Here is a 22833-nt window from a genome sequence, read left to right as displayed (position 1 = left end):
GACAAATCAAATTTAGACAAGTAAATGTTTTATTTGACATAATTAAAACAAATGTACAATAGTTATTATCATTCTTTATTAAACGTGTCAAGGACTCCGGGAAAACCGGAAAAATCATTGTACATCCTTTAAACTGTGACAGCCGTGTAAACGTTAGCTAATCGCCAAACTACAAGGGAAAATTAATAATAATTAGTAAATAAAAATGAAATTATAACTAATCGCGATCGACAATGGTTATTCTTGTTCCTTGTGAAGTACATCAGCTATTAGACGTGAATCATGATGACTGCAATATTCCCAACTAGAATTAAATAAACATATTTACATCCATTATTAAGGTACGAGTACAATATAAAAAGTAAAGAAAAAAATATCAATGCCAAAATATGCATTCATAAACTTAAGTCAATTACAATTTATAATTATTATTGAACTGTTTAAAAGCAGATCAGTTTTCATAACAAATACTTGTTTTTTATTTATACGTAAAATACAAATTTAACGCTGATATCAAATAGAAAAAAACTACGTTACTATTAAAAAATATAGTTGTATAAGTTAATATCTTAAAGATAATAAACTGTTACAGAAATTGTCCTATTTTTCATACTTAAAAAAAGCCAGTACAATAGGGTTTGACATATTGGCACGGGAGATGTCACAGGCCTATATGAATTATTACAATTGAAAGTGATAAAATCACTTTCAAATAAACGCTTCAATGCGAGTACCTACGATATCTACTAAACCACTGGACCAATTGCTATGTGTAACAACTCTAGAGACCAGAAATCGTACTTGGATAATACTTTAATGGGTCAAAAGTTAAAAAATGTCATCACTTTCCCTTAAAAATCGAAAAATGTACATATTTTTTTGATTACCCTGTGACACCTCCGGCCCCACTGTACTGTTTTTTTTTAAATATCTTTTATATTACTCCATTAAATTTTTATCTTTATAATTAGATAAATGATAATTATGATATAATTATCGTTGTATGATTTTAAAATATTCGATAAATAATTTATCATTTATAAAACAAACGACTTTCATCTTAATAACTAAAAAATGTAATTTACTGTAATTTGCTTACATTTTTTGCTTCTAGATTAATACATGCCATAACACTATATGCGTAATTACACGTTGGTATCACATCCGGTGCCGCAGTACTGGCTAAAAAAAAAGAAAACTAAAAATTAAGCCACTAAACCAATAGGCAATATGATTTGAGATAATTATATATACATAGGTCGAGACAAAAAATTACACATTGTCTATTGCTAATGTTAACAGCGTGTCATTGAAAATGTTTCAATTATAATTATTGTATATTAATTTAAAATTAAAATCAACGAAATCATTGAATTTTCGTTAGAAATATAGCAAATTCTATTGAATAAACCTACTCTCGCGCATCAGACAATTTTAATATTTTCAAATGTAAAAGGGAAGCAATTCAATTAAATGGCGTCGAATTATAGGTAATACTTAATAAATTGATAAAATAATAAAATCATTATTAAACGTTGTACCCGTAAAAGCGTGTAATAAAAAAATCTACCTTCTGCGTAGCACTTGTCGTTTATTAGCTCTATTTTATCATGAGACCATTCTGTCCAATATTGCTTCAATGCAGCAGCGGTGCCGATCTTATTGTACGACCCATCTGCGTTTAACTAGAATACAGACAAACTCATTGTGTGTAACGCAATAACAGTGAAAAATACAATGTACATAAATCGATATTTACCAGTCCCAATTTGCTAATCATGCACTTAATCAAACACTGAAAAATGTTACAAAACGTTATCATACATTTGGTAATAAACAATGTGAAAATAACATAATATAGTCATGCTAGATAATAGCTATAAAAGATGTGTACAGATTGAAAAAAAATAGACAAGAATATAGCACAAATATATAACGCATTAAATATTTAATGGCCTTTGTAATGTAACTATAGTATTTAATATTGTATAAAAAAAACACCAGTTCTTGCATTCAGATCCTTTATTGTTACTATCCTCCTATGCTTTTAAAGGTCCAGAACTCATATACTAGCAAAAATTATTTTATCTCTTCTACAGCACTGTCATTCTACCAATAAGATCATGAGTAGATGCCATACATAATTTATTCAACTCTTTATTAATTATAGCAAAATAAGATTAATTTTTATAAATCAATATTAAAATGTGGCTAGAGTCAAATTAAAAATCGTCGGTAATTTTACAAATTGTTGTCAAGTTAAAATACATAATCAAAATAAATTATACCTTTCCGGTTTCTGTAGTAGGAACCTTGTAAGCCTTGGCTATGGCAAGATCCTCTGAAAAAAAATAATTAAAAAATGCTATTAACAAATCAATAATTTTTAAATTTAGAAACAGTAATTAAAAGTAAAAATGGTATATATTGTTATTCCCAAACAAGTATAAAAAATCTCAATATCTCATCCTTGCGCATATTATCAATAAATAGTACAAATATAGAATAGTTTAAGTTGCGAACATAGAATTTCTGTCATTTCAATCTTGTTGGATCAAAAGATTATGTTTTGAATAATTATTATTTAAGAGATATAATGCAATATATAATACCGAAATTAAGTTAGTAAATCTAACATACGTTTTGAAATTAATTACAATTAGCACATGTTTATTGAATACTAAGTGGAGTGTGATTAAAGAATCAATAACGTTCAAATTACTGATAGGTTAAGATATTTTTTAAAGATTTAAGAAAAATAACGGAATCTGGAAAAATGTTTTTTTTTGTTAAGGGACCAAACAGGGACAATATTTGCACAAAATACAATGTAGAAGGTATTTTAAATATGACAACTATTATACGAGGAATAAACTAATATTAATTAATGCATAAATGATAATAATTTTTCAATTTGTTTGTCAATGTTATGATGAGTGTTTTATAAAAACAATAATTACGTTAAGTCACTTTCCGACACACCTATTGGACGATATTTTTTATTGGAATGCATAAAATATTCTCTAAGAAGGCTGTCTTTTAATTCGAATGTTATGTTTAATATTATAAGAACTATAAAGAAGTAAGTATAAAAATGTAAAATTATATTTAAAAAAAAAACAAGCAAGCTTTTTAACTCATAAAGGATATAAAGTTAATCCGTATAATAAACAAAAAAAACATATTATTTTGAATCCGTTTGGTAAACATTCTGGAAAGTGTCTTAGCGTTTTAGCATTTTTTTTGTATGCAATTTTCCTCCCTTTGAAAATGCAAAAAAATCAACAAATACAATTTCAAACAAGATTACTGCAAGTGCACAGTTTTTATTGCCTACTCGTCAAAGACCGGGGGGATAAACTATGATGCCAGTCAAAACCGGTAAAAAATATCATACTTCATGGTTCAAAGATAAAATATACTTCTCAAGTTCAAGATACGAACTACGCAAAAAAGTGGCAGTGTAAACAATTAAAAATTATACACTGCCTGTACAAATTTATCGATATAGGCGTCCAAGGGATATTTAGCATTAGCAATATAATAATCAGTATCGTGTGTTGGTTACGATATCTTGAGATATTATTAAAATTATAATAAACTGACTGATGTGCAGTGTGCCAGCTGCCGCACACTAAAAGTTTCAAGTAAAACGCCGACTCACGAGGACGTTTTCGAAGACCGTATGACATTTGAAAATCAATGAATGTTGCATTATTTAACTCGGTGCGTCGTCTTTCTAGACCCGTTTGGCACCGGTCTGATAATTAAATTAGTATCCGTTCTACAGCGCCTACTTTTGGCGGTTTCGCAAAACGTTTTCGGCGACATTGTTCTTGCAATAATTAGTAGCACGACGAGAGCAAATACACCACTAGATAATATAACTCGGGGGAGGGGGGGGGGAATTATACAATATTTCGTTTACCTTCGCTGGCGTTGCACGCTTTTCCGAGCTCATCGATTTGTTCTGGAGTAAATCGGCCCTATTCGGTGGAGAAAAAAAAAAATTTGTTTTGAAATTAGCACAGTGTTTTTGCCACAACAACAACGATGACCTTAACGAAATCGAAAATCGAAAACATAACGTTTGCAAATGTCATCGATACTCACGTTGGTCGCGGCCACGACGCTCAATAGCATCATCAGCCCGGCGAATAACCGTCTGGTTTGTATCTGAGTCATTTTGCACCAAAACTGCACAACTGTTAAATTTATACTAACAACATGTAAAAGCTAAAAAAATATTCAACAGCCTCTAGCAGCGTTGACTTTGGAGTCTGCGATTGTGAGTGCGTTAACGAGGTTAACAAGCTATCGGTTTAAATACGTACCATAGCAGTACAAGCGTTACTATACATGTATATGTTATATTTATATGTAACATAATACTAATTGAACATTACCTATACTAATAGCTATTGATAAGACGTCGCGATAAACTATTTGAAAATTTAAATACACATGTTTTTATACGATACAAAAGAACAACGTTTATTGAACAATTATTATTAAGAATTTTTCTACGGCAATCGTGTAAATGGTAATTGATTATTGCGTAAACATAGTTCATGGTAGGGCAAGTACTAAGTAGTTAAATAACAAATAAATCGAATTTAAATATATGTTTTTGACACACATTTGATTTCCCATTCACACGTTATCGGTAATAGTTCCTAAATTGGAAAATAGTTCATAGTCTGAAAAAAATAGAAAACAAAACATTAATACAAATACGAAATCAACCAACAAAGTGTAGTTTAAACTTAAAAAGAACTGATACAATTGCAGAATATTTAGACACTGAAATATTGTAATAATCAGCAATAATATCTCATCGACCTATACCAAACAATATTGTATTATAGCAAAATAACTATCGTAAGTCAAATAGTATAACAATATAAAAATGTATTTTTATATTATCATTGAGATTTGACTATATATTATATACATAGTAAAGCGAGTGAGTATATTGTAATACATAGTATACAATGTATAATCAATGATATTATATTATATTGATCAGTTCAACTTGAATACTATTGCACAAATTATTACAGTCCGGTACATTATCAAGCCATTTATTGGTATCCTAATAATTTTTCAGTGTAAATCACTTATTCAAGCAATACATCAGTTATACTATTAAATAATATCTAAAAATTGTTTTATCTATTAGTTTTATATCGCTAATTCATTTTAATTAAAAAAAATAATAATAATTACTTTTAGGATATTTGAATAATTGGCATGAGTTGAACTTTAAATCTCCGATATTTTTTTTAAAATACAGTTTGAAATATGAATTATGATGTATGGATTTTTCTTTGCAAAGTCATGCCACAAATAATCTTATCACAGTTTGCGCACTGCTTTTATATCGCAAAAATAGATTTCATACAAAACATTTTTAAATTTTATACCTGCTACAGTTTGTATTAAAAAATGATAATGTTCTAACAAACAACGTTTTTTTTAGCGAGCGTGACATTACCCAGTTATTACCCATGAAAATGTATTTTTCTTAGTTTATCATTTTTTAAAAGATTATCAAGTTTAAGATAAAGGAAATACGATTTTGAAACAAATACCATAACCTAAATTAAGTTATTAAATAAGGTATCAACAAAATTCGTTAAACGAGTATGTATAGGTACATAAATCAGATTTAATAAATTTTAAATCCAGCCATACTTTATGCTATTAAACATTAACTCTTGTTGTATGAGACAATTATTGTTTTTTTAAACAACGGATAGAATTGTGTTAGTTTTACAATTTTTTGAACTTAGACTTAACTTCTGTATCAAACTTCCCTGATAATAACTACCCCCACTTAATTATCATTGTATTCTTGTGTTGTATGATTATTTATAATAACAGTTTTAACTTTATTTTAAACGTTTAACTTAACATACTTTAGAGTTCACTTCGTATGAGCATTTCATAAAGTTAAAGGCATTTTCACAAACGTTCCCTACATCTGAAAATTAGCAAGATTTCAGTTAAATGAATCAACAAAATATCTCGTTATCTTCTTTTTTGTTTTAATTACCTTTATCTGTACATTGTTCAATAGCTGGCAATATGACCTCCATAATAGACGGCGGTGACAACATTCTCATTTTGTCAGCGAACGGTTTTTTTTCAAGTATACCCTTTGGTGATACCTACAATAAAACACAGTATTCAGAATTTAGAAAAATGATCAAAGATCCTTAGCTTATATTCAAATGAAGTTGATCATTTTGATCAAGTAGATCAACATTTCATAGAAGTAGTATGCTACTATTATTGAGAGCCAGTGCGATTAACAAAAAAAACCCAACAACAATCTAGAAATGTTAATACAGTTTTTATATTTCTTAATATATTTATTATTTTCTAACAAAAATATAGAAGCATAAACAAAAAATTTTTTTTTTTATGTTAGTAGTGCTCAGGTTTGATTGTGGATCACAGTCCAATTATTTGAGAGAAGGTAGCTTGGGGGACTGACCCAAAACAGTTGGAATTATAAATAAGTAAAAAGAAGAATGTGAGTAAAAAATGAAATTCTGAAATATACACAATACATTATTTTAAAGGTAATATTGATAGTAGTTTAAAATAATACTCAAACGCCAATTGAAACAAATAAAAACCCCGTTATCGGTAAACTAATTTGGAACAAAGTACTTATACTGCACATGCTCTCGGACAATAAAAATTAAATTGCTATCCAGTCGTTAACTAACAAACGACACTTTTCTATTAAACGTGAAAATTAAATATATTGTATTTTCTGTAAATTGCAAATTGAATGCGAGTATTTTAGACTAAATCATCTCCTTCTTGGCCAGCAGTATAATAAACAGCAACAAAAAGAAGAGTACTAAGTCGATTTAATCGAAAATTTGAATCTTAATGATATCACAGGGTATTTATATTGTTTTAAATGTACAACCTTTTAATTATTTGCGTCATATACCTACTTGACGATTGCTAAACAATAAAGGAACTTTTATTTGTTAACAATTTAACTTTGAACGAGACGCATGCGCGACGTATTAGCAGTTCATATACTTTGTACCTGTTTACAATTACGAAAATACCGCATTGTACATACATTATAATAGGTTACAGGTTAAAAAAAATTAAAAACTGCTATTAAAAAAAAAAAAAATCGATTGACAATCATTGACAGTTATTTATTTAAAAATTGAATAACAAAATAGGTTCGATAGAATGTAAATAATGTTGGACCCAATGTGAATTATATAAATCCGCCTGGGTTGTGCCAATATGAGCGAATAATTATTAATAATTTCTTATAATTACTAGTTAATCGTGCATTCATGTAAACATACAGTAGCCTAGTAGATATAGGTAAACATAAAACCATTTTATTTCATAATAAACATTTGTATTTTTTTTCTTTTTTATTGTATAAAATGTTATGTGGAGTTCTCTGAAGCAAATTTCACATCATTTAAAAACACAATATTATGTAAATACTTTAGTGACTTTGATTAGATATTTAATACTATGATAAATTATTTTAAAGATAGACCAACATTCACCTACTGACCTCTGTTACAGCTTATCAGTAAACTGTTCGGTATTCTTTAATTTTTTAATTATTATTTTATTAATTTCTTTTGTCCAAGTTCTGGAGTTAAGATAGAAATTCCCAAAATAATGTCTATTTTACCTTTATTCAACTAATAAAATAGTATTTATATCAGTATAATTATGTGATAGTTTAAAATAATTTAATCTATATTTTCCTTAAAAAAAATAAGTATGTATATTTATTGTGATTTGTGTTATCCCACAATAGTAGCACTAATTTAACTTGTATTATTACTTCTGGGAGGAGTAACTCAATAAACTACTTTTTTATTGTTTTCAAAACAGATATTCATAATATTACTAGAAAAAAATTAAGTTTTCATATTCACATATATAATTTGTTTTATAATTTTATCTTCAATATTGAGAAGGTATTTTTTTAGTTAAGAGTAAAATTAAAGTTTTTCCAGAATTCATTCCGAAGCCTGAGCCTCACACCCCAAAATTATCTTAGCTTCTAGTTTACCGCTTCATAAGGTACAGCTTTGGACAAGATACCTAGTACAAACCGGTTCACATTCCTATAGATATTCACTATAGAATATATTTTTTTGATTAAGGTTTTACTTAATTTTTTTTACTATATATAAACCACAAGTGTTGCTTAAATTTTTTCTAGAAAAATTGCATTATGTTATGTACTTACGAGTTGCATAGTTTTCAACGTGCATGCGAAATAACACTGAAAAATAAAAGGAGCAATACGTTGTATTAGATTTATATTTTTTAAATAGATTAAAAGAAACGTTACATATTTATCATTACATACTTTTAAAGTTTCGTCGTTTGCAAATTCACCATTTTTGCATTTCACGAATGTATCTGTAAATTAATTAATATTAGTCTGGAAAAAATCGGATAACAATGATCAGGATATAACCTTCTGGAACTGCATGTTTCTTCAAGCATACACTTTTTAACATTTGTTGAGTCTTTATAATCGCTGCTTCTGTTAAGTACTAAAAAATAAATGTATGATATTTAATCGGGCTTACTAACAAAAAAAAAAAATATTGTAATTTTTCTTTAAAAAGTTAATTTTTAAATCAGTCTTGCATAATGTAATCAGTTAAATGTAAAACAAAAAACCATACAGATAGATCACCATTGTCGTATTATACTACATACACTATAATATTACACTACTTCAAAATATTATAAACAACATACTATCACGATAATATATAATTCTGACTGTACTTACAGCATCGCTGTATGCCAAAAACGTGGCTACTATTATGGTACAAAAAGCCATCATCAACGTTTTCATTTTTCTTTGTTGCGCTCGCATAACCAGGGTAAAATTGATATTATAGTTAATCACTTTGTGCTCTTATGATTAATGCCGACTTACTGTCCAAGCCTTTTGAATTTTATACAACAGTAGTAAGCACACTATTACAGTGCGTAACATAATTAATAGCTTTATATTTATAGCATTACTCCGTAATCGAGTCATTATGTTTACTTAATGTCACGAAGCTTATCAATTAGAACACACAATATTATAGTAATTATTACTTTTCTAGAAAAAAAATAACGGATATCCTGGTCGTTCAATACCAAGGTTAATATCAAGACACATAATATTTCAATGGGCTTTCCGTTGCTTAATTTATAATAAATACTGTCAACGTGATATTTTTAATAATTGTTTACGAAAACTAAAAAACTAATTACATGTAAAAAAACAATCACTTAATCACTGAAAACGAAACGCGATACTTAGATTTAATTAATCTGAAACAAACAAAGTGGCGATTATAATCGTTTATATCTTGTTTTTGTTCGTGATAGACGAAAAATACAATACCTACGTTTCGTTTTTAATAATAAGTGAATTTTTAGTGTTTGTTTAGTTTTCGTATTCAAAAAAGTTATTTACATATTCCATTTTTATGCGTTATAAAAAAAAACCTTTGTTGCACTTGGCGGTAAACACGTCATAAAAAAACGTTTTACCGTTATAATTTTATTTAATTAAAAAATTATTATTCTACAAAACAAGCTCCATGAATTATGTAACTTCTACGTTACAAGAAAAAAATATGCATGCAACATATGCAAATACCAAGAGGAGTACATAAGAACTTTGCCCTTATTGAATGATACACTTTCACCTCACTCCCAACCCATCTTTCCTATACGTATAATTTGTTTGTTTCTTCTATTTGGACATTTTTTATTATTTTACTGTAGTAATGACGGGATGTAGTTAACATTTTAAAAATGATAAATGTTTGTACCTACAATGATTAAGTTATCTATACGGCAGCGACCTCTATCCTTTAAAGTTTAACTGTACAAAAACTTCAACGCATTGCAAATGTTTCTGAGATAAATATTATTCCAAAAAGAAAATAAAGTATAATATAACAAAACTATGTATAACGTCGTAGAAATATGAGGCGCTTAGGAAAACTATTTGTTTTTATTGTTTCTCCTACTTGGAGACTGCCACTGGTTATTACTATTATACAAGATAGACTATATTATAGTTCTACACTAAATTATTTTACAAGTGGCCCAAAAAATAATTACAAAGTACAATTCAATAGGGTAAAATGGGGACAACCTGGACGTTTTTTATATAAATAACAAATCATAATTCGAAAAAATTCGAATTCCTATTACTTATTCAAAGAATATCATAGTACGCATTCGCAATACCCCTCCTCCCATTACAACGAGTAGCTATGTTGTTAAAAACATAAAAACAAAAAAATTAATTAAAATTTAATTTAACAAACAAATTTACCTACATATATGTCATTTATATATAAAAAAAAAAGGAATAAGTATTTTATTTTTTCTTAATTTCTATTTTTTTTCCTTAAAATTAAAAAAAACTTTTCTTATACTTTTCCCTTTATTGTTAATGATTTTTAAATTATTATATTTCGATATATTTTTTGCACAAAAACAATGCAATACAGATATTGAATATTGGCTCTATACATTTTGTTAATATTAATAGTTGGTTAGTCTAATGTACCTAGCTAAACTAAGTCGTTTCACTCTTAGTAGATTAGTAGATTTTAGTAGATTTTAAAATAAAAAAATTATTTTTCCGAAAATAAAAACTAAATACTATGGTTATGTAACAATTTAGCATTTGGGATTTTATAATATAAAAAATGGTGGACTAAGTGTATAAAAGGATATAGGTTTATAATAATTGTTTTTACTTGTATACGGTATACCTATAAATAGTACTTATCCTTTTTTTTAACAAAGAGGCAAGAGCTTTAATGGCTTCTGTAAATAGTTTTACTATTAATACCTTCAAACAATGGGCACCAGCTGCAGTTCATGTGTGTTTTCATATTATAATTATAACAATAATTATTTTGACTCTGTACACATTAAGAACGTGATATTATTAAGAGTTACGTATCTCCATGTCGACATTTATTATTCTTAACTCGTAATTATCCATATTTCAATATTTAGCTGATGGAAATTATTTTTCTTTTAAATGCATGTTCTATTTAAACGTTTTAATGCTAGGTTTACCAGTAACCGCTTATACTATACATTCTCCGGATTATTCTGGCGTTGTATCTAAATACTCCACAACACTGTAGTTTTAGCAATCTCGGGGGAGTGTTTATTATTTTATGAAAACGCCCCGACCCCCAGTGATAATACTCTAAATTATTATTATTGCCATGGACCCTTGTTCAAAGTTTTGTCCGTATTCCGTTTCGGGTAAATGTATGCATCTCTCTAATTAAAAAGCATCATGCCCGATGCTGTTTGTTTTGCATTCATTTGCTGTTTTATATTTTGATTCCCGAGGGACAATATAATAAATCAGCAAAGGGTCCGAGTTGTTGTTTTCCAATGTTACCCATATTTATTTATGCCAAACTACTAATAAAAAGATATATTAATACCCTATGTCTATTCTTATAGTTCGTTGTTTTTCAGAATTCACCGTTCATCTTAATATATTTATATTAAAAATCAGCCCCTTAAAGAAAATAATTATAATTGTAATTATTACTTATGGCCATAATAAAATATTATATCCAATATTGGATGTAAAATCAAAATCGACCATCAACAATATTATTTATCAACTGATTTCCTCGAAATAACGGTTTCTTTCAAAAATGACTACAGTTTTATTATAATTTCATAGGTCTCTTTAGTTTTTATAAAATATGACTGCTGTAACACATTTTCCTACTTATTTTAATAATTCTAAAGTAATGTACACGTTTAATAAACATTCGCAGAATATCGTTTTTTAGTTTAAAATAGGCTTCATATTGTGACCAATAGATAGCGCAGCTGATAGCCATTAACGCATAATTTTACTGTTTTAAATGCATACAAATATTAGGTAGCCAACTGTGAGTAAATTACATTTTTAAAATATATTTTTATAATTTGTCATTTTATTACTACGATTGCATTTAAAATCTTAGCCTTATAATTTCAAAAAAAGATAATGTTTGAAATGAACAGCTAAATAATATTACAATATAAAATCGTTTCATTTATACATTTTAAATTTGATATAATTTGTAAGTAAAAAGTGTAGAGACTGGTATTCTATAAAAAAAAAGCCAGCACAATGGTTCGAAACATAGTAGTTCTGGAAAATCGTAGAAACGGGGAGATTCTGTCAAATATTAAGAGGACTGGGGAGATTAAAATTCGCTAATAAATATACCCCGGGGGCTTTATACTATTTTGGGATGCTAAACCCCAGTTCGCCATCTATAATCATAGGTCTTCAGAAATTCTTATAATTGATAAAACCTTAAAAAGAAACTCTTTGATGCAAAACTGTGTAATATAGAAAAACCTAGTATATATAAATATAAATAGTTTGATTGACCCGGGGAAACAAAATATAAGTACCAAAATAATAAGTAACTACAGTATTTTGTTCACATGTATTTTTATTATGTGGTCAATGTTTAAATTAAGTTGTGCGTTAGTGGTTAAGTTTTAAAATATACGTATACATTTATTATTTATAAAAAATTGCATACGCTAATATTAGTAATGAATGTTAATACTTATAAGAAAAACATTTATGTAAAGTTACGTAATAATAACACCGACATGACAACTGTATGGTTGACATTAGCGCGCCGAGGAAAGGCTATCCAATTTAAAGGTCGACCACCGAAAAACAGCGATAAAAAATCTCCTTCGCGTAACGTTAAAAAAAAGAAAGAAAATCCAAAAGAAAATCGTTTAGTATTAATAAACAGTTATATTTTTCAACGTGCATATTTTTTTTTTTTGTAAAATGTATTAAGTTGAAAAAAAAATAAGCCGGTCATTTTAGGGATGGTTCGAAGTATAGTTTTTCTAGGCTTTATACTTATATTATTAGTTATTATTATTTTTACCTGCTCGCACTATTCAACCTCACTCTACTTCCCGTAACGGGTCATAAAGTATAAACTCTAATATAACTTTTAAAGTAATCATTCAAACGACTGGTTATCGACTAATACAAATATTTAGCATATATTATTATTTTTTAAACAGTTAATTAAATATATACGCTCCCATAGATGTTTCAAAAGTCTATAGCATTGTGTAAAATACTAAAAAAGGTGAATTTGGTCATTTAATAATATTGTATAATAACGCAGGTAAAAATGTTGTTTAAAAAAAAAACTCTAAAATTGTAATTATTTTCTGAGAAAATTAGTGTTTCGCATTAAATGGATCACTCTGTATATTATATAGTATAATATATTAGTTATAACAATATAATAAAGTATGCTCATTGGTATTACGGGTATATTCCATACAAATTTTAAATTGAGGACTTTGATAGCTTGATTACTGATCAGAAAAAAAAAACCTATCTTAGTAAAGTAGCCAAAGAACTCGAATCTCTTGACAGAACTGAAATTAGACCATCCTATGTAATCGACATTTTGTCTAGCTTTTTACTCTAAAAGAAACCAAAATGGCTTTTACTCATGGAAAAAAATATTTAAATTAAAAATAACACTTTGAAGCTTATACAAATTAACCGGTAAATTAATTGGCGTGGTCGAAATCTATTAAGAGGACGCAACCCACCCGTAATTTATTCACGAAAAATTCACATCTCATTAAGTATAGATATCGAAAAAAATAAAACGTTACCCCATGGATAAAGTTCTTCTCTATACATTGTGACAATTTACTGTTAATACTGGCCTCACATACTTGTCCTGCGCAAAGCAGTTTAGATTGTAATTTATCCTATAGTAATGACTGCGATAGTCTGACGAAAAAAATGGCAATCTGAGTATCCTCATTACTGTTTTAATAAGTATACATTATAGTTCAAACAATAATTAAAGATTTTTCGAAAAATTGCCTATACTTTACTCCTTAGAAATGGCCTGGGTAGCGTCCTCTTAAAACCTTTTCTCTCTCAAATATTGCCTATATAAAACTCCTTATAAACAGATCGCATGCAATCCTCTTAAGAGGGCGTCACACCGCCCATTTTTAAGGCGTGAAGTATAGGAAATTTTTTACAAAATCTTAATTTAAAGGTTAAACTGTGATGTGTAATTATTAGTTCAATAACTAGGACTCTATTTTAGCAGTTGATTTATTTTCTGGACTATCACAGCATACTTGAAAGCGATTAAAAAATGTTTTTTCATCTACATGTTTAAGCAGACTGAAAATAACTCCCTTAATTTTGTTTTTCGAGTAAAAGCACCCATTATAAAATTAAAAGAGAACAATATTCCGGAGGGCAAGACGGTGCGTTTTTTTTCATTATTCTAAGTAATAACGCCTCAATACATAGTTTACAAATAACGAGTAATTTAACATTTTTAAATGACTGTAACTTTTCAAATAATTTTTTTTTTTTTTTAACGCACCGTCTTGCCCTCAGGAATATTGTCGTCTTTTAATTTTATTACGGGTGCTTTTACTCTACAACCAAAATTAAGCGAGTGATTTTCAGTCTGCTTAAACATGTTTTTACCACTGAAAATCGCCGGTGCGACGCCCTCTTAATGATAATATTATTATTATGTTTAAAATAATATATAGTTAATTACAATAGCGAATAATACAACACTCCACAAGCCACCACAACCGGAACCACCTACGGACTATATTTTTATTACAATGAACAAGCTATACGAGCGAGTGCTTATCTCATGTGTACAATCCAAAACAAACCATAGGTACGACACTTGTAGGCAGCAACAACCGGTCACACTGTGTTCGGTTCTCCGTGGCGATGAGTGTTTGCCGCCGGGATACATATTTTCCCCCCTACGTTTTGCCATGTCTATATTGTTGCCCATAACCAGCACAGTTGATTATTGTTATTTTTTTTTTTCATGTTATCACTATTTTAGGTCTTATCACACAACCTGTTGATTGGGATAACGCGCTGGACGTGTATTTGTATTGTTGTTATTATTATTATTTTTTTTTTATAATTATTATTGTCAAACCGATAGTGTGTCGCGTAGCCGTTAGATTGAATTGATTTCGAAACTGGTGTTATTTGAATAACTCGCCGCGAAACCAAAAAAGGCGATCTTTTGTTTATGTTAAATTATTATTTATGCCGCGCCCTTAGTGTAGACGATTTAGTGACGTGTTGGTACGTGCAAAAAAACTATGGAACTTTACGGATTTATTGGTGAGTAATGATATATTTCTGTTATCGTATATCTAAAGAATATTACAATGTATTGTAGTGATTTATCTTTTTTCCATATAGTTTTTGTACAAATTTATTCCTTGATGTACCTGTGTGTTTTATTAGGTCACTACGTGATAGAGTGAAATATTATGGCCGACAGAACACCGGAAAACGAAAAGCAGAGGCCGGTAGCTGCGGCTGGGTCATCCTACATGCTGGTGAGTACAACTTTTTAAAATTGAATTTCCACCGACCTCCTCTACAACATTTTTTATTATCTTTTTTCTTAAAAGTCAAAACACACTAGGTAAGCTTTGTTATTATCAATACATTTTTGAACAATTTTTTTTAACAATTGAACCGTGTAATATATATGGGTTAGAATATAAATTAGTTAGACTCAAACTATGATAAGTTTAAATTATTAAGAGGAACTCCTAAGTCTGCAAAGATAAAATGTCTCATTTATTGTAGTTCTTATGACTTTATGTAAATTTTGTTCTGAAATAATAATATATTTTTAGTTTACCAGCGCATTATCTTAACTGTTTGCCTTGTATACATTACAAATTTTGTGTTGTGTACGCCTCACTATGTCATGATACGTTTTGCTCATTTCTTAGTTTTAGTACTTCAACAAAATCTTAATTATTTATTAATCAAATATGTAAATTTTTATTTAATTTTCTAAATAGTTTAGAATATAAATTTCTTAGTTAATAACAATTGCAACTTAGTACTATAATATACTACTTAGTATTTAGGTTCTTTTCAAGTTACCTTAAAAAATAATTATAAAATCTACTTTAAGCTATATTCTATAACAGAATGTATCATAAATTTCAAATATTTTATCTTAAGTATTTTAATAATTTTAAAACTGTTAATTAACAGGTCTGGTCTATGATTGGCATTCAGAAATGTGAGTGTATGTTTGCAAATTTTAATGTTTTGGTAGTTCATGCTTTAAAAAGTAATATTTTTTTTTACATTAATTTTTTCCACTATCAGTCATTTGACTCATTCAAATACATTTTTTTATTAAGGTTTTAATTGAGTACTGTTGTGCTGTAGTGTTATATCAGTAGAATTATACTAGAAGTTTGTATATTTTAAAAATTTTAAAACCTCAAAAAGAGTATCTAATATTTTGTGATGGAACATGAAAATTTGTATGGTATTCAAATGTGAACTGGGATCAAAGTCAGTACTTGGCTAATATGTTTGTTGATCTAAAATGTTAAAATTTTTAAATAATAACCATTTCTATAAAAAACAATAAATGTAACCAAAACATTTTTACATTTAACTGTGCATTCAACTCTTTGTTGAAATAAATGATTCCAAAAACTGTATGATAACGAATTGAATAAGCATAATAAATTGTATTATCAACTCAAAATTGATACCGGCCTAAATAGTAATAAGTCATTACCAATGACCTAGTAGCGTTTTATCGGAAATATTAAAAAAAAAAAAAAAATATCATAAACTTGGTTGGATTCAGCATATTAGATGAGACTGAAATTATTTACTTGCAATGGGTGAACGTTGCATTAATCCAGGATATTATTATAAAACATGTATACGTTTTCATAATAGGACCATAAATAAAAATTTACCCAACTAATTTATTGTAGTAGTTATTCTAAAATGTAATTTAATACATGTGGTCCGACACTCGGTCATGGACGGTTCTGTTTGCTGGACGATAAAGTACCAAGCAAAAAGGAGCCGCTATCTCTCTCATCAGCGACAGACTGACGCATAGTTTCGGAATAGAGAATTGCGTTTTTGCTATAGAAACGTATCCTTGAAAAATGCATTAATGGCCCTAAATTAATCAACTTAAAATTTTAAAAATTAATGTAATGTTTCAATAAAAAAAAAACTGTCATTGTTATAATTAATATTGTATGAATAAAGTGGTAAATGTGTTTAAAAATAAAAATTATACACTGTTGACAAAAAAAATGGTTTCTAGTGACTAAAGTGTACAATCAACTAAAAAACCTTGACATCTAATGTTAAAAACCATTTTATTAGTTAAACATATTGTATGGTAAAAATCAAAAGTATTGCTTTTTATGCCGTGCAAGTTTCTTTCTTAAATTAGTACTTATTACATTTAAATAATGTAATTGGTGCAACTATAAAACTTATTGAGCTTTATATTGTTTATTTATAGCTCTATCCGAAGTACGCTATTTAAATATTAAAAAATAATTTGGGTCTTTTTACAGAAAGTTATACCTACTTATTAAAAAAAAATGATTATTTATTGTACCTACTATTTGTGTTTCTTAAAAAGTATAACGTACAAAAATAATGTATTGTCGCTAGTTTGGATTTAAAAACACGAGTGAATACTGAATCTAAGAATTTGTTTATATTGTCATCATTATTTATATTGTTGATATTATAGAAGTTGGCATTATTTAATTTGAGACAATTTTCGGAAATTAAAACAAGTGCCAATAATTAGTGTAAACTAATTTTTTTTTAAACAATCAGGGTGTTTGTCTACTTTTTAAAAAAAAAAAATAAATATTTAGTTCCTTGTTTCTCTAATTTCATGCGAAAACAGTTGGAAATTTTACTTTCCAAAAATAACTCTTTTCTTATCCCTTTTTATTAAAATATATTTTTAATTGCTGATATAGTCGTTAGTGTGTTCATGTAAATCATGAATTTACCATAATTCTGTTGCAAGTATAAACTACAACCTGGTTATAAAATGGGGGTTGAAGGGTTGTATTTGATTTTTTCACGCTTGCACCCTACTTAATTTATTTTGGGTGTTCAAACCCTACTGGACAGCTTGCGGTAATCGATGTTTAAGCGCCATTTCTATGTAAATTAATATTAGGGCTTAAAATACGACCGCCAGACATTACTACAATAGTTTCTACTTAATAGCGTTACTGGACATTGCTCGCAGAACAAGATAATAGGACGCGTTTAAAAAAAAAAATAAAAACCAATATAAAACTTTTGTAAATAAAAAAAACGACCACAAACAATTAAAACGACGGTTAGGACATTTTATAAATTGAATTGTAGTCCAAGCAAGCGGCAGAGGGATAAGTTTGTTTGACCTCAATGCGGTTTGTTAAAGTTCGATGGCCTTGTTTAATTTGTCTGACCACAAAAATAATTACACGAGAAAATCCCTTTTAATAACTTCGCATGGTACATACTCTATCTTATAGCTGCACGCGCCAATGGTTCTAGACAAATCGACATTTTAGCGTGGCTACTATCTGTAGTAAGTCTTTATGCTATTTTTTAACATCAAGTAAAAAAAAATACTCTAAAATCTAAAAAAAATGCAAGGAGCATTGCATTAACAAAATTAAAACCTTTTTAAATGTTAGTATTTCATTTTGTAGAGCAATTGATAGGGTTTTATAGTAGGTAATTATTATTAACTGATAATTAAACTATTAATAACTGTATTAATTATGTTTATTTTTTTGTACTCTGAAAAAAATATGGCATATAGACTTGAGTAGCTATGCCACGCGTGTGGTCATAAAATATATCTGTTATTGTAAAAACTTGAATAAAGTTGAATAAATAGCATTAGGTTAGTGCAATTTAAAAGATGCTCCTTTAGCTTTTATGCTCTTTTTTTTACGTCGCTTTAAAATATGCTGGAACGCCAATCTATTTTTCTTCTTATAGCGCTTTATATATTCGACGGTATTTGTTATTATAATTATGATTGCATTATTATTACTGCTTTTATAAAACAGTACCTTTTGTTTAAGAATATTCAATTTATACGCGCATAATGGAAGATTATTTTTAAAGAATTGGCCCACAAACAACGTAGCCAATTTTTTTTTTAAGAGTTTTAAGGTTAGCGTATACTGAATAATGTATGAAAGACAATCGCTTTATGTGTTAAAAATGCTGATCCTTTTATTAAAGTACCATACCTTCCATAAATGCTTTGTTAAAATTGTTTTTGTTTTATTTTAAAACTTACAAAAATCCTATAAATTTTAAGTGTGCATCCCGTAAAAATAATGCATTCATAAACGAGCCTAATATATTAGTTTATTTAGAATATTATAATAAGTTTGAGTCTTTGTTACAGACAAAAAAAAAAACAAAATTACTTATAAGGATACTCGTTATGACAATATACCGGCTACAACGGTGTATCTAAATAGTTAGAATCCTAAAAACTTAAATAAATCCTACCGTTACTACGGTACCTAATGGATATTAATTATGAATGAGATAAAGAGAAAGTAACAATAAGTAGTAATGTTCATTATGAGTCATGATTCATGACACTGGACCGATATTTATATGGACATTTGAATTATACGTTCAATTAAAATATATAGTTCTGTTGTATTTTTTTTTTAACAGAGGCTTATAATTGTCAAAACTTCTTTGTGGATCTCGTTAAGTAATCAAATTCGATGGACGACTATGGGAACTTGTTTCTACTCCGTAAATAATGTGTAAAGTCAACATCGTTCCATTTATAATCACTATCCCACATAATACAATTATTCGTGTATGAATATGACATATAATCATCTAAATTATTGGTTTGAATTATTAATCATATATTTAAATATTTACCTTTAGGCTATAATGTGTCTGAAAATTTTTTTATTGTTGGTGTATCAAACTACATATTATTATATTGTAAAAAAAAAAAGTCTAGTAAAATAAATTACGTCAACAGTTGAAAATTAAACGACTTTGTTTGTATATAAGGTCGAATTAGTTCAATTTTACATAATATGCAAATAACATCGACCACGATAGATTATTATCTTATAGAGTAGCTGCGGCTTATTCCAACTGTGTGTTTCGCCATTAGTATGCGTAAGAACGGGTCTGGTTTGGGTTTTAATTTTTGGCGTGGGTATCCCAGAAGAATATCAATAAATAAACAAACATTGCGTAGGTTCACAATTTGTGTGTCTCCGGTTGTCTCGTTAAAAATATGAGATTGTGGATTCTCGTGTCTCATGAATAGTCTTTTTTTTTTTTATACTTGCCGGTTATCAATACCGTACAAAGTATTTGGTACTAAAAAGTGCATAAAAATATGTCTGTATAAGAATTATAGTACATTGCTCTAGTGGGGTTTAATCGTTTGAAATGACTATGCGTCTGTATATTATACTGTATTCTGTAATAATTGATAATGGTCCGTATAAATTGTATCGTCGAGACTAATTTTAAGTCTGTTTGGTGTACACCTATTATAAGCGAGTATTTATAACAAATGTCTAAGGCGGTAACTTCATAATGAACAAAACATTATACGAATGTTCGTTCAGTTGTTTCCATTGTACGTTGACGGTTACATATTATTACCTACCGTTAAGAAACCCGAAAAGGGGTGGAAGCGGCAAAAGACTTATTAGGTAACACGTTTTAAACATTTTACAGAAGACAAATACATATCGGTCGCTCGAATTTGAGATTCGACCCCTCGGGAGTGTGTGTAGCTAGTTTGATGTGAAATATTGTCGAAATTCTCAGCTTTTATATATAAAAGAGGAAGCACATAGTCGTGAAGACAAATCGAGCTTACATTCGACCCGGAAAGGAGCAATACGTTTTATACAGGTTTCGCTAATATTAGCTTCTTCGCCGCCATTCCCACCTACGGACCTTTCCCCTCTGTCGATTTATAATAATATACAAAATATATAAGACGTTGAGTTTTGCTTATAGCGATTTATAAAGTTCCTAACTTGTGTACGGATTTTGTTCTCTGTGTCACACGTGTTACCGGAAGTAATATTGGCCTTTACACCGATTTGGTTCGAAATTGTTTAAAATGTACTGTACTAGTCTACAATGTTAAGCTTGACCGTTTTGAAAACGTATTACATTGCGAAGAACATGCGTCTTACTATAACTTATTGTTCATTTTTTTCTTTTTGTTGTAATTTCAAGGTTGTTTTTCTATAGTTATGCTCTTATAAATATTTATTATTTTACTTTTGCCCAAATGTATTACTTTAAAAGGAAATTTATGTAATTAAGTAAAGTTATAATATAGGAGGATAAGGTCAAAATATAATATCATACTTTTTAGAAATTAAATTTACATTGTGATTTATAATCGGTTAATAACTAGTGCATTCGCAACATTTATGAAACCTATTTTGGGTAAACAGAAAATTACAAAAACACTTAATTATTGTATACAGCCTTTTTTAAGTTTATACAGTATATGTGCTTTCCGTAAATTCAAATGTATAATATTATATGCTCACGGTAATACAAAGTTTCTTATAACGCTTCTTAAACGAAACATTTACAAAGAACGCGAAGAGGCTAAAAGAGGCATTAAGATGGTTTCAATATTTGTTTATTCTGCAGGTAGTGAGATAAGGGGAGTAACGCATTTAATTAAATACGTTTAACAATGCATATAAGTATTTGTTGTTATTTTAATATGTATAAAAATAATAATATATAATCCTACTATTATAATATTACATTGTAAATAATCCTATTATTGCCGTGGTTTAAAAAGCAGTAACCAAAAGAATATCGGAAAAGAAAAGTTTCGATGCATTATTATTATTTCTTACCTATGTATAGCTTTCGGCAGAGTTCGGTTTCTCCACTATTATGGTTTGTCAATGATAACAGCAGTGGGGTCTTCTCTCTAGATGTGTATATTATAGTTGATGCATTGAATCGGCTGCTCAAAAAAAAAGTTTAAATACGGCGTACTACATAATATAAAAACGCGTGTATTGTTGTATGTGTTTAATGCGCATTGTTCAGAGGCTTTATGTTAACCACACTGATAAGCCAACATTGCCTACTAGTTTTATCGTTATCGAAAGGAAGTGACATACTTGCTGGCCAAAGAGTGTAAAAGATTTATGACTATTAATAATAACATTTCCATTAGCAGTACAGACAATATAAATCTATACGAATCTTTACGATGACAGTTTTTTTTATTTTACAGTTTCCCCATGACAATTTAATGTGGATTATATTGTGTGCATTTTGAATGTGCGCTATCTTCTTGAACTTGAAATAGGAAATATTGAAAAAAACGGGTTTGATTATATTATTATCTATAAACAAAATACAAATAAGTACGTACATAAAAAATAGTATGAATGATTTGTATTATTTAAATCAAATGACGTATACATTTTAGTCTGTTATTATATGTAAATCAAACACTGTTTCTGTGTTTGAAAAAATAAGTAGTAAACATCTAGTTTCCGATATTGATTATTTGGAAACGGCTTTAATAATTTTAGAGCATTGACTTATTTTGTTAGTTTATTTTATGACAATTTTTATCTCATTATTCATTTTTCTAACATGCTATGTGTAACATTACATTTCTTACACGTTACCATATATTATGTGTGTTCTTGCAATTATTTTATGTAGTCTTATTATGTATATATTTTAACCACCATCAACTCTGTGTCAGGTTAGATTTGTTTAAATTATGTTGGTCAAAACTAATCGTAGGTATAAAATACTTTACGAGATCGTTCACCCGTGTGGCACGGTAAGGTGTTGAACTTTGTTCGAAATATACC

General features: G+C 28.4%; 3 protein-coding genes across 4 annotated transcripts in view; 1 reads left to right on the top strand and 2 right to left on the bottom strand.

Moving 5' to 3' along the window:
• Positions 1-54: 54 nt before the first annotated feature.
• Positions 55-4298, bottom strand: LOC126846940 (uncharacterized). The gene is made up of 7 exons (XM_050586851.1): positions 4114-4298; positions 3929-3986; positions 2289-2341; positions 1760-1795; positions 1571-1685; positions 1100-1182; positions 55-304 (listed from the first exon to the last, which is right to left on the bottom strand). The coding sequence occupies exons 1-7, from the start codon at positions 4183-4185 to the stop codon at positions 281-283; spliced, it is 441 nt and encodes a 146-aa protein (XP_050442808.1). The 5' UTR covers positions 4186-4298; the 3' UTR covers positions 55-280.
• A 103-nt stretch (positions 4299-4401) lies between these two features.
• Positions 4402-22036, bottom strand: LOC126846939 (general odorant-binding protein 72-like). Of its 2 annotated transcripts, none has more exons than XM_050586850.1 (7): positions 21850-22036; positions 8498-8576; positions 8387-8439; positions 8264-8299; positions 6059-6173; positions 5922-5986; positions 4402-4700 (listed from the first exon to the last, which is right to left on the bottom strand). In XM_050586850.1, the coding sequence occupies exons 2-7, from the start codon at positions 8538-8540 to the stop codon at positions 4677-4679; spliced, it is 336 nt and encodes a 111-aa protein (XP_050442807.1). In that variant the 5' UTR covers positions 8541-8576; positions 21850-22036; the 3' UTR covers positions 4402-4676. The 2 variants fall into 2 exon arrangements, with proteins under 2 accessions (XP_050442807.1, XP_050442806.1); XM_050586849.1 differs by lacking the exon at positions 21850-22036 and adding an exon at positions 8822-9015.
• LOC126846936 (protein sprint) overlaps positions 15026-22833 on the top strand; it is a 74134-nt gene continuing 66326 nt past the window's right edge. Inside the window, exons 1-2 of the mRNA XM_050586842.1 lie at positions 15026-15262; positions 15389-15483. Of these exons, the coding sequence (XP_050442799.1) occupies positions 15415-15483 (69 nt within the window). The 5' untranslated portion in view covers positions 15026-15262; positions 15389-15414. The remainder of the gene's footprint in view (positions 15263-15388; positions 15484-22833) is intronic.

This window comes from Adelges cooleyi, unplaced genomic scaffold (assembly GCF_023614345.1).
Source record: "Adelges cooleyi isolate 19-005CV unplaced genomic scaffold, UGA_ACOO_1.1 ACOO_flye_CR_arks_rails_tigmint_CR_PRNA_9, whole genome shotgun sequence".
NCBI lineage: Eukaryota > Metazoa > Arthropoda > Insecta > Hemiptera > Adelgidae > Adelges > Adelges cooleyi.
This window is presented reverse-complemented; position numbering and strand designations above follow the sequence as displayed.